Below are 13,582 nucleotides of genomic sequence, written 5' to 3'. Positions count from 1 at the left end.
GCTTATACTGAATTCAAGCCAAAGGGAGGAAAATGAAAACTGAGATGTGTACAAATGCAATCACCATGCTCATACAGCCAAACAAGAAAATGACATGATGCTTTGTCAGTTAAGTTTTAAAATAATCAGAGAAGTTAGTTTTTATTAAACAATAAAGAATGAGGGTTCTTACAGTTCTCCTAAAGTTAAATTAACAAAAAATGAAAAAGAAAAAAAAAAAAAAAAAACCCCACAACTTAAAGAGAACCGTTACCTCACCTATTCAATTTTCTCTACATGGTAGAACCTTGACACACTATACACCGAAGTGACGCCAGTATATTTTGTGTTCAGGTATTATATATGACAAGACTTTCCTTGGTTTGCATTTGTTTCTACATAGGATTAAAAAAAAAAAAAAAAAACTACAGAAACTAATACTATATCTATACCTACCTGGTTTGGATTTAGATTTTCTTCCCTCTTCTGAAACTGGCTGAACTACATTGTTCTTGGTAGTTTCTAATCCTTTATTTTCAGACTAAAAGGAAAAAAAAACATGAAAGTACTCATTTCGTATTTTATGTTCCTAAACAATAAAAACTGATACAATATACAATATTGGTGTATTACCTGAAATGTATAGGAAAGGGAAACATCAGGAAAAATGGACTGGAGAGAGAAATGTGAGTAGAGGTAACTGGTTAAGAAGACTAATGTTATCACCAAGAGGATGAAACAAAAAGTATGAACTAGAATGACAGTAAGTGTGAATGGAGAGGTTATTTCAAATATTAATAGTAGAACAGACAGAATGGTAAAAGAAATGAATCAAAGACAACTTGTTTCAAAATGCTAATTGGAAGATAATTAAATTAATTTTAAACAGTTATGATCAAAAAATGTATTATACATTTCACTCATAAACAGACTATTTAGCATTAATGAACATATTTAGAATAGGTCAGGACATATTTAGAATAGCTTTGGAAGCCTCAAAATTAAGATGATGGTTCTTCTTGTCCTTTTTGTGGCTCTTTAAGTTCTTTTCAGTTACTTAAATTGCTTCTTTCAGCCACTTTCTTCTTTCCTTATATCTGATTGTGGCAGGGAAATTAAATCTTTAATCATGTTAAATCCTTCAGCGTTCTTTTCAACAATGTTCATACTTCGAGGTGCAGAGGTTCGTAAATTTTCTTGAATACCTGCAAGTCCCAGACATCTGCATGCTGTTTAAGTACACACGGTGTAACAAACATCTGTAAATTATTACTAATGATTCCCCTGATATTCATCGAAAAGTGATGTAGTGTAAGTTTCAGGATTCAAAGATAATAGCCTTCCATATATAATAAAAACTACTAACCTTTAAAAAAATTCATAAAAAATTATATCATTGGCATTTATAAAGCATAAACATCAATGCAATGATACCTATTTTTGTACTTTGAAAAATAGGTATTTTACAAAGAAGCCTACTGCTACTCAAAACATGGGGACCAGGATGACAAAAGGGTTTCATTTCCCATGCAAATTCTCATTCATTTATAGTGGTCACATAAATTGCTATACTGAGGAGTGTAAGACATTCTGATTTATTAAGAAAGCGTTACAATCTGTGACATAAAATACTTGCCACAAACAAGGGAATGACAGCTAATGTGCCAATTATTTGAAAATGTTAATCTGGATTCAAACTATAATGTAAAGTCACTCTCTAATTTTTCTACATTATTGTAGAACAACATCCAATTTACTGCTTAATTTCTAATTCTGAAAATTGTATTCAAGCTACTGGTTTTGGAATAAGGAAGATCATCAAAGAATAATACAATGCCTAACAATAAATAACTGGTAAAGTGTATTTACTAAATGAATGTATGATGAATCTACTTAACATAACGTCTGTGACTTAGTAACATTCAATACCATCATATTTACTGAAACACAGAGCTGAGATGTTCCACAGAATCTTATCATGTAAATATAGGCAAACTGGTCCATATGCCAAATTCAGCATGCTGCCTATCTACAAAGAAAGTTTTATTAGAACACAGCCACAACTTAAGTATTTGTATCTGCTTTTGCACTATAATTGCAGAACTGAATAGTTATGATAGAGAATATGTGGCCTGCAAAACCAAAAATATTTACTAGGTGGCCCCTTACAAAAAAAAGTATTTCAACCTCTAATATAAATCATCCAGATAGTGAAGGTATACTCAACTTTCCAGTTTACAATTTCATAAATTCTTTAAGTTATCTGCACTGTAACCTTGAAAATATAGGAAATCTAGTCAAACTATCCTCATTGATGATAGTTACAAACATTCCATCCCCTCTCCCTATTTACTCAGATTTATTTGTGATGTGCTTATTATTTTTGGACTACAAAGAACAAGAACAAAAATAAAATTCTGACTTTATTAATCTGAAATGTGGACTTAATTTTTTTATATTCAATGAAAAACGGGTTACTAACAATATTGTATAAGACAGAGGGAGTATATAACTATTTAAGAAAGTTAGACTAAATTATTTATAAACATCTGCTCTAGCAACTTTAAATTATCCTTACTACTCATTAAAAAAATAAGTTCTAAAGAATCTCTTAAATTTGCTGAACCCAATTTCCTGTAAGTTTAAAAAATTAATAAAATCTTCATTATTTAAAAAGAAAGAAGTCCAAAATCTATATATCACTGTTCCAATTTCTCTGTTCTCCAGTAAGTAACATTTCCTGAGTTTTTGCTGAATGCTAATAAAATTAAGGAAACATTTAGAAAAATATGGGTACCAATGAAAAAGGCTGAGAAGTTGTTTAAAGAAGGAATAAGAATGTAAAATGATAAAACGCAAGGAAATGTTTTAATCATTTATTTCAACGATATACCTGAATATGCCGAATTTATTTAGGTGATCTCCCAGCATCAAAAGAAGTCAATTTCATAAAGTAAATCCCACAAATGGCAGAATTGGGCAGTAATTCACCACATCACCAAAAGCTAATTTTTCATCAAGAATTTTATTATCTTGATCACACATCGTAGGTAAGAATATAAAATGCTTGTTGTAACTGGAGTGATACTGCTCTCTGCTTACAGGGCTTTTTTCAGGTATTTATAGCTATGGGTCCTGAGCAACATGAATTAAAACTTACTTTTGTATTATTGATGTAATCTGTGGGATTCATCTGCACAGAACTAGTGAAAAGCTGAAAGACCAAACAAGAAAGATGATAAGTTTAAAAAAATATTAAAAAAGAATTGTGTGTTCAAAATTTCTATATAGCCATGTTGGGTAAAGAGATGTAGCTCCTGCAGCACTAGGAAGTTTACATACAGTAAACAAGTTTGGAAGAGAAAGGCAAAAAAGAAAAAAGAAAAACAGTAGCAGAACAAGCTAGCCCATGCATTAGAATTTAATGTTGTAAGAATATTTTATAAAACAGTGAGATAAATCAGTTGAGACAAATGATTTATCCCTTCTCCTTCCTGATTCTCCATTCAATGGCACTTCCTGTAGTTTTTTTTAACCTCTCAGTGCCTCTGGCCTTAAGTGGTACCTAGGGCAGAAGATATGTGCTCTGACATCGAGTCTTCACTAAGTACCTGCTAAACAGGTAATACATTTATAGAATCTTCTCTGTAACACTAACTCCAAAATTATACCTCAAGCGAGCCCTCTGACCAAATGGCAGAATCTATTCTATTCTGTTGGCTCTATTCATCTCACCTAGCAGGGGAAGTTGTCAGTGCTAAAACAACTGCTTACTATACCCCTCAGTCCAGCCAGTTTACGGATAAAATTTCTGTTCAAGTAATACGCTTCAAAGTCATTCGTTCCACAGGAATTTGCTGAGCATCTGAGAAATAATTGTCATCATGAAGTATTTAAGATGAAGATGTTATTCTTGCTCTCCAAGAGCTTAAAATCTAATAGACAAGGTAAGACCAACATCTAATAGAAATGTACACAATCCAATACTTTAAAAAGGATGCTTGGGCTAAAGAGTACTGAGGAGTTGAGAGAATGGGAAGTGAGGAAAGTATACACAAAAATACACACACACTGAAACAAAAAGCCCTTGATAAAAAACCATGTGATAATGTATCAGTACCTGAATAATGTTAGGTTAGAACTTGAAAAGGAGAAGGTAAATGAAAACAGTACATTGGTATAACATTAGCAACAACAAAGAAAGTATAGTGTATTCTAGAAATAAGTAAGGCCAGTGCAAATAGCACAGAAATTCTCAACTGAATAGTTACATACATAAGTTCAAAAAGTACAGCATGATCAGTCATGAGGCCATATTCTGTCAGTAACAAAAGCCATATTTTGCCATACTTTGTCTGTAACAAAAGCCTTGGGAATGGCCTAAGCAATGAAATAAAGTCATATGAGATACCAAATGATTTTTAGGATAGAAAGAAATGCAGAGAAGCAACAAGTAGGTAGATCCGTCCTCCATTATCTCAAGACTGATTCCTCTCCTTAAGTTCCACGTTCACAAAAGTCTTACAAAAGTCCCCAGCTTTGCCTTTTCATTTCCTTTTTCTCCTTTCTTTCCAACTACTAACCCAGAAAAGAAAGGGAGCCCAGATTCCTTGAGAGTATACAGTGACATGTGGCAACTAATCTCTGCCAGTTCAGTGTTATTCCATATGAGGCCTAACCAGATTTTGCTCCTACTGAGGGTGGCACCTGAAAAGGGTCAGTAATATAACCTCCTGTCTTCTCTCTTTGCCCCACAACGCCTACCCACTGACTTAGGGATATCTTACACATACTCCCAGCAGAAAAATGGTTTAAAACAGGAAAAAGGACATTACATATAAGCTGACACAACTGGCTGAGTTTTAAGGCCAGATCCTTCCTGCTGTCTGTATTCTGGGTTACCCTGTACTCAACTCTGCAGACAGAAGTTCTAAATCAGTCAGCACTTTATTCACATTTTCATCATCTTTGCCATTCCAGAAAACAAGGTAACCCATAAGTGAATTTGTTTTTATGACAATAAAGTATAATTCAAGGATAAAATAATCAAGATCTTGTATGATGATCAATAGTGGAAACTGAAAGTAGGTATGACTTGTGAACATTGTTTTAGAAAATAGGACTTAATGAGTGAAGAGATAAAGAGAAACCAAGATGATTCTGTAGTAACTATACTGGGTGAGTAAACAGAAGTCTGATACCACAACAGAAAATAAGAAAGCTGTACAGGGAAGCTATTACAGAAAATAAAGAAAAGTATGGCATTGAACACAATGTAAGGCAAGAAATAACTGATGATGGAATTAGAATTTATGCCAAATTTACTTTTAAAAAAAAGTTAATAGAATACTGAGGGTGACAAAGTGAGACTCTGTCTCAAAAAAAAAAAAAAAGTTAATAGTTAATAGCTGTCTCAAAAAAAAAAAAAGTTAATATTTGAGAGCAATCTTCTAAGCCAAAAATCTCATCAAGAGGAGAAAAAAGTAGAAAAAATAAAAGGATAAAAGACTGGGTACAGTGGAGAATGCCTACAAATTAAGACAGTAGAAAAAAGAAAACCTCTTATAGAAAACAGAGATGATTTGGCAGACGAAAAAAAAAAGGACAAAAAAAGTCAGTTCCTCTACAATCAAGCTAGAAAAGTTCTATTGTACAGAACACTCAATAATGTTAATATTAGCATGAATTATTTATAATTCTTGCAAAGGTCCTTCATGTTAGCTTTCACGAACCAGCACGAAAAAGGAGAATGAACCAGAGCGGGAATGGTGGGGAAAGAGGAAATAAGACACCCAAGAGACATACACAAGAGAGAAAGATAGGATCAGAAGGACTGGAGCAGCTGAGACTGCAGCCAGCACTGAACCGTGGTTCTAGCTTTATTTATATAGTGCCTTAAACAAGGCTACTAAATGACATAAATCTTGGCACATGGGGTAAAGATTAACTTTAAGGAGAAAATGCTACATGCTCGCAGGCAAGATAAAAAGGAAAGTATGTAGGAGCTACATGACTTCTGGCAGAGTAGAAAAGAATGCTTGTTGTTAAAGGAGGAGAAGCAGCTCAGGGTCATCCTTTGAACATCTCCCCAGGTAGCGGGGGCCCTGCTACCTCACAGCCCGTCCTCCACCTAGCCATTAGCCATATTTAACAGATAGAATACTAGGCAAGAGAGGTTAACTTTCCCAAGGTTAGTAACATAGCTAGTAAATAGTGTCAATAATGGAACATAGATTTGTCTGAGTAAAAATAAACCTTCTTCCACTAGCCCAATGTACTGATGTAGCAAAACAAACAAAAAAAAAACCACACGCAGTTTACTTACAATGGAAAACCAAAATAATATAGGCAGCACATGGTTAGAGTAAATAAACAAGACAATATAAAGTTTCAGAAAAAATAGAATACAAGAGGTAACAAACACAACTACTCATTTCTAAAGACTTGTAGTGAAAAAATTAAACCACAGTATTAGCAAAACATCAAAATCCTTGTTTTTTAAGATGAGGAAGATGTATAGTTATTGAGGGGAGATGGAAAAGACTAAGGACAGAAAAAAAAAATAGAGAGAGGCAGCAAACAAGAATATAAATTCGCTTTAAAGAGGAACTAAGTACTTTCTCTAAGAAGAAAAGACATGAGGAAACACCACTATGCAGTGAATTAACCTTCTGTGAACAAGGAGGAGTTGGATAGATAAGATCTTGAGGACAAGTGTGGTAAATGTTCCAAAGTTGAAGATTTGTAAAGATTGCAAAAGATTTGTAAATTTCTAGAATTGTATAATTTTATTTTATTCTTAGCGATTTAAAGGAGCAGAGATATCTTAAGGGTTCTTGGATTCTAGAGTGGGAATAAGAGCTGATAGAATCTGTTAGGTTACCATTAACAAGTTGAAGTAGATGATCAAAATGGGTGCTTAACTGACATAATTATAAAGGTCAGCACAGAAAGGAAATATTCAAGGAAAAGTGAAATCAACCCTCAGAAGTGCTGATGATTTGAAAGGTGACAAAGTCATAGATCATTGACAAAGACTGAAGAGAAGTAGAGGAGTAAGGCAAATTAATGACTTGAAACAATATTAAGAATAGAAAGACTAATTCCTTTAGCCTCACTGAGAGATCTTAAAGGGTAAGACAACAGAATCTTTTGATGTGAGAGAAGTTGCAATATAAGTCAAGAAACAAAAAGAAGCAACAAAATTTTTCAGAATAAAAAGAGAAAGCTGTTCACAACATAAAATGAACTAAGAACTAAGGAAAAGATTAATCTGAGCAGGACCATGCCACCCAGGAAGCTTTAGGTAAGCAAAGGAGGAATACACGAGCAAGACAAGAAGAGTGATTAGTGCCAGAAATGGTAGTTAAGGATTCATAGCCGAGACACTACTGGAGTCATGTTCATAGAGATAGTAGTGGGTACTGAAGCAGGAGAACCTTGGGACTCAAGATAATAAAATCTTTTAAAAATATAGCAAATTATTAAAATATATTTGAATACAAAAATGTTAATTTGCAAATTAATATGTCCATGCTATTTCCTTGCCAAGTACCTCTATCAATAAATTTCCACAGTTTTCTAGTAAGTGATAATTTATTCCAGAGCAAAATATAACAAAAGTGACAAGTCCTGACAAGATCTGGACTTAATAGTACTGCTGCACAGATCTGATCTGTTGTTACAGGGGGGATTAACTGAACTGCCCTATTGAGAAGCAGGTAGTGATCACCCTCCTTCAAAGTTCCAAATCCATTTATTTGTTCTTTATGATAAATAAAACAACACTCATTTTAAAAGCAGAAAATGTAAAAACAACAGTGTATAATACAAAAAAAATTGATTTTTAAATAATACATATAAATGCAAAAATTACCAATACAGAAAAGATTACCCAAAATACCTACATCAACGAGGAGATCTGGGTCTATGCTAAACTGTCTTCCTGACAGCATGGCTTGGAAGTCCTCTAAACTGCAATCAATACTGTCAAGATAATCCAACAGCTCAACCCTAAGAAAAGAAGATTTAAAAAAATCAAATGTTAGGTTTCCTTGTTTTTGCATTTAAAAGATCATCATTGCAACCTGATTAGGCAAAATATTGCTGGCAATTGCTGAATGCTTATCAGTTCTTAATCTCAAGAAAGCCCATTCAAGATTGGGATTCCTACAAATGTGGTTAACTGAGAACTCATAGTCTTTATACAAAACTATAGTATTTTCACCAAAAACCTTCTATAACACAGTCTGACTTACCTTTTTCCTCTATAATTATGAAATGTTTAATCTCATTACTAATTGTTACTAATACTAGTTTTTTATATGTTACAAAATAAGTCTCTTAACAGAAATTATTCTACAGTCCTAATATAGAGACAAACATACAAAATCACAAATACCTCAAAACAAATATATATCATTAAAGAAATTTGAGGAAATGCCAGGAAAATCCAAAGACTACTCTTGGATAATTAAATCCCTTTCATTACAGAGCTCAACCATGAACAGAACAAAGAAAGATGGAGTATATGGGTTTACCATCTCAAAAGACTATCACTAAACAGAAATACAATATGTGAAGTGCACACAGGAAGCAAATATTTTTAGACAACACCTAGATGAGCACTCACTTTCCCAAAAGATTGATGTTATCATTCAAAATGGAATCCATCATGGTCACAGGATCTTCTGTGGTCAGAGTGGATGAACCATTTAGCTGGACAGCGCTAGACATGAGAGGGTTGGTGCCTGAACCTATGGATTCTCTGGCTGGTTCACTCTGTTCTCCACTCTGAATGACTGGGGCATATTCATCTTCATTGTCATCTTCAACAATGACAATATCAGGATACTGGCTACAGCTAGATCAAAAGTATTAGAAAGAAGACCAGTTACATTATCAGACAAATTCAGTAGTATCCATTCATTTCCCATGAAAACTCTCTCCCTATGCCACACATATTGAAAGACTTAAATTTCTTGAGTAGCTTAATCACAGTACTAACACTTCATAGGGTACAAGATCACAAAGCATCAGTGAAAACTGTTTAATTACAAAAAAAAATAAAAATCAATCAATTCTTATTACTTTTACATTTGGGGGAAGGAGAAGTGAGGCTTTACCTGGTTGAATAATTTGGCTTAATTGTTCAGTTTAATCAATTTGAGATAGATACTGATTTATCAAAAGAACAATGAAATTTTAACTTTAGCTCTACAATAAGAAAAGTGATCCATATTTTCATAAATTTTATCTCACAAACTCCTTACTTGGAAGGATCAGATATAACATCTTCATTAGTTTCTGGAATAACTGGGATATTTTCTTCATCTGCATTATCATCAGTGACATCATAAATAATGATATCATCTGAAATCCGCTCCCTTGGCTTTAAACCTTCAGTCCTACTGTGTGGAACCTAAAAAAATCAGAAAGAAAAACACGTCTAAAAATTGAAATCATACAACTATCAAACAAATTATCATTTAAGAAACAACTGGGGACCTACAGATAAGCAAAACAGACATGCCCTCTGCTTTTATGGAAATTATATCGTAATTGGTATTAGTAGTACCAATTCACAGAGGTATAAGAGCCTTATATTACTCTCTCACGCGTGCTCTCTCTCTTTCCCCTCTCCCTCCTCTCTTTCTCTCTTTCTCCCCTCTCTCTCTTTCTTTCCTCACTCCTCCTTGGTGTTGTCCTGCAATCCCCCCTCCCCCCACTAATAAAGACCTTTCGTACAAAAAAAAAAAAAAAAAAAAAAAGAGCCTTATATTATTTTCATTCCACTTAATTATTTCTTTTATTATAAGGGACTCTGAAGATGACATGTCTAAGAAAGTTTGTATGGAAATATCTTCAAATCAGAAGTATTTGTTATACTTCAAAAGTAAAAAAAGAAGTCTTAAGACTTCACTAGAAATTTCAAGCGTAACTAGATGGCCACTGTGACAGTAAAGAGATGATTTTGGCTCAAGCTACTCTGTTTTTACACACATTTTCTTACTCATTAACTAGTTTCACTACAAGAAAAAAATACTTCTACTATGTCATAGTTAAATGTCAGCCTGGCTTTTTATTAATTTTTTTTTTAATTAAGCTACAGATATATTCAAGACATAGTTACATTAATAGAATAAATTCAATTTTCTAAAGCAAACTAAAGACATTATTACAAAACTCAATAAATATCAACCCAATATAAAGGCAAAAGATATGAAATATTTTAAAATATATAAATCCAGTTAAATTAAAAAATCTTCATTTACATGAGCCTTCAATACTAAAAACACTATAGTTTTAGGTATGTTTAATTATTTAGAAATAGTGATGGCAAGAGAAATCAGATGTGAGATTAACTGATAGGTCCAAGAACAAAAACCTTGATAATAATAAATATGAAGCAAGATTTAGAATTTTAAATTTGAAAGTAATGAAGATAATAAGATAATAGAGGTCTAGACTCTGGACTGGACTAATTTCCCATTGGCTATAAGTTTTATAAATTCGAGAGTCTGTGACAAAAGTAAAGGTAAACAAAAATATTTTTTCAAAAAGTCAAAAGCAGGTCTAGTCAGTGCACATTTGTAATAAAAAAATACCCAACAGAAGAATGCATATTATACTATCATAATTACATCTCACATTCAATTAATGTAACATATTATAGTATTGATATGAACTAAATATCAATGTTTAATAAATCTCTAAAGCAATACTAAAAAAAAGTCACACTGCAAAATGATATGTACAAAATAATACCATTTATATCAAGTTTAGATATATGCAAAATAATACCAAATACTATTCCTGAATTCACACATACACAATGGCCATTGGAATGATAAATATTAACTAAGGTACTGATTACCTCCAAGTGAGATGAGAGATGAAAGGGGGAGAGAAATGAACTTGGAAACAGGCAACTGGAACAACCACTATCTTTATAATGAATTATTTGTTAAAATAATCTGAAGCAGGGCGGTGCCTGTGGCTCAGTCGGTAAGGCGCCGGCCCCATATACTGAGGGTGACGGGTTCAAACCCAGCCCCGGCCAAACTGCAACCGAAAAATAGCCGGGCGTTGTGACGGGCACCTGTAGTCCCAGCTACTCGGGAGGCTGAGGCAAGAGAATCGCTTAAGCCCAGGAGTTTGAGGTTGCTGTGAGCTGTGTGAGGCCACGGCACTCTACCGAGGGCCATAAAGTGAGACTCTGTCTCTACAAAAAAAAAAATAATAATAATCTGAAGCAAACATTGACAAAGTCACAATTTAATAAAGGTGTGGAATAAGCACTTAGTCCATTATTCACTGAACTTTGAATGCATTAAACATTGCAATAATAAAATTTAGTTTGAGATAATAAATATAAAATGGACTCTAATTAAAAAAATTACTTTATGATGGTGAGTATCACTTGGTTCCTTGACTATGTGCTGAAACAGGTTCTTCTTTTGAGCTCCATTAGTGTTTAGAAGTAGAGGCCTGAAAATCAAGAATATTCATGCAGTTCAGTGAAGCAAACATACAAAGAATTTAAATTGTTTCTATTAACTTACACACACACATTCACTTTAACAATGAATAAAAATTTCAGTACGAATAAACAAAGAACTCCTAAAAATAATATCATCTTAGGAAAAGAAAGGGGAACTATAGTCTAGGACTTTTAGTTCTCCAGGTCTCTATTCTTTTATACTATTTTTGTTATAATAAATACAAAAACTAGTCTCTCCAGATATACATCACTACCTACTGAGCTACACAACTGTATTTACATAATAAAAAATAAATAGGTAATATCTTCAGAACCACCTACTGGAGACAGCGTGCATTAAGGCCACAAAGCTCTGGTGATAATCAAGCTTCCCCAATATCTTATAGCCTTACAGATAATCTCTTTTCGTGCCATATATTCTTTTTGTCCATTTTGGTTCTTCTATTTTCACCCTGACAGTGGTAGCTACTGATATTTATTGCTATTACAATCCATAGATGAGATAAAGGTTTAAAGACTATTGAGTGGATTAAACATATAAGAAATCAAGTAAAACAAATTTTGATTTTTTAAAAATATATGGCCTCATTTCTTAGAATTTCACTCAGGCCTCCTAATGCTTCTTTAAATTGCTAGGATGAATAAAAAATGAATTATTTATTAACTCTACATATGTCTATAAAGTGACCACTTAGGATAGGCTATCCTTATCTATCACAAACATCAGCAGGAAAAAAGCAGCATTTAATAACATACTCTTGAGGTGTTAAAGGTATAATTTAACACGGGAGGACTGTTATTTTGGGACAATAGGCATACAATAAGTATATGTAAACCATCCATAGTTAAACACTAAAAAGTCTGTCTACATTTAGGTCAAAATGTTTTGTCACAAAAACTTACCTTTTACGTTTTAAACTCACAAGTTGGTTATTTTGAACCAATGTAACAATAAACTGGACAATCTGAAAGAAAAATATAAATAAAATTCTTCCATTATAGCAGTGATTCTCAACCTTTCTAATGCCTCCTAATGCCAAGACCCTTTAATACAGTTCCTCATGTTGGGCCCCAACCATAAAATCATTTTCATTGCTACTTCATAACTGTAATTTTGCTGCTGTTATGAATCGTAATGTAAATATTTGATATGCAGGATGTTTGTTACAAAGGGGTCGCGACCCACAGGTTGAGAACTGCTGCATTATAGACTCATTAATTCTTTTGTCTACATTACCAAGTCTTATAAAACTAATTCAGATGATACACATGTAATAACCTCTATTCTCAGTCACACAATTTTTCACACATTAACATTTGAAATTTGTATGCATCTTACAACTGACATCTAAATAAACATACCAACTTCCAGGAGTTATTTGTTTTAGTACTAAGTACCAAACTTGCCTAGATGTAGATTCCAACTTTTTACTTCAAATATTTTCAAGATTACATTATAATACAAAAGAGAAATCTCATGTTTGATCCGTAACATATTTCTTATACAGTAATTAAATTAGAGACAAAAAAAAAATCTGCCAATTCTGTCAGAATAGATTATAAAATTTTCAAGTTAAAAAGGTTTACTAGCTGACTCTATAATGATTAATGTTAAGGCGTATCTGTCAATCTTTTTACTGACAGTCAAAAAAAGCTAATTTAATCTTCAGTGTGATTAAATTTTGAGGGAAAATTATTAGTTAAACACATTAAGACACACAAACAAGTCTTCATATTTTACAGCAGTGTTTCTTCAAGAGTGGTCTCCAGACTAACTAGGAACTTATTAGACATGTAAATTCCCAGCCCTACTACAAAGTTGCTGAATGTGAAATTTAGAGCACGGGGCCCAGCAGTATGTTAAGCAAGCTCTCCATTGGGTAGTGATGTGAGAACTACTGGCTTAAGGTATGCATTTATACATATTATATGTACTGTCAAATTCCTAAAGGTGCCAAAGGAACTGAGGACCAAAAAACTATTGTATAGCTATTGGAACTATTGTACAACTCTAATATTGTGTATTCGCCATGATCTAAAAGAGGATATTAAATGGTCTTCTCTATAATGAATATCAACTTTTCAAAGGACAAAATAACA

At 33.1% G+C, this 13,582-nt stretch overlaps 1 protein-coding gene across 2 annotated transcripts in view; it reads right to left on the bottom strand.

Annotated features, from left to right (window-relative positions):
* Positions 1-13,582, bottom strand: part of HSF2 (heat shock transcription factor 2) — a 35,989-nt gene that overhangs the window by 1,058 nt on the left and 21,349 nt on the right. The window contains exons 6-12 of one of the 2 annotated variants that reach the window (XM_053591346.1): positions 12,386-12,447; positions 11,382-11,469; positions 9,252-9,400; positions 8,612-8,842; positions 7,887-7,992; positions 3,140-3,193; positions 436-520 (exon numbers count right to left, since the gene is read on the bottom strand). In XM_053591346.1, coding sequence (XP_053447321.1) covers positions 436-520; positions 3,140-3,193; positions 7,887-7,992; positions 8,612-8,842; positions 9,252-9,400; positions 11,382-11,469; positions 12,386-12,447 — 775 coding nt within the window. The remainder of the gene's footprint in view (positions 1-435; positions 521-3,139; positions 3,194-7,886; positions 7,993-8,611; positions 8,843-9,251; positions 9,401-11,381; positions 11,470-12,385; positions 12,448-13,582) is intronic. The other variant, XM_053591347.1, reaches the window with a different exon arrangement.

This window comes from Nycticebus coucang, chromosome 5 (genome assembly GCF_027406575.1).
Source record: "Nycticebus coucang isolate mNycCou1 chromosome 5, mNycCou1.pri, whole genome shotgun sequence".
NCBI lineage: Eukaryota > Metazoa > Chordata > Mammalia > Primates > Lorisidae > Nycticebus > Nycticebus coucang.
The sequence above is the reverse complement of the archived record's forward strand: the minus strand, read 5'-3'. Positions and strand labels throughout refer to the sequence as shown.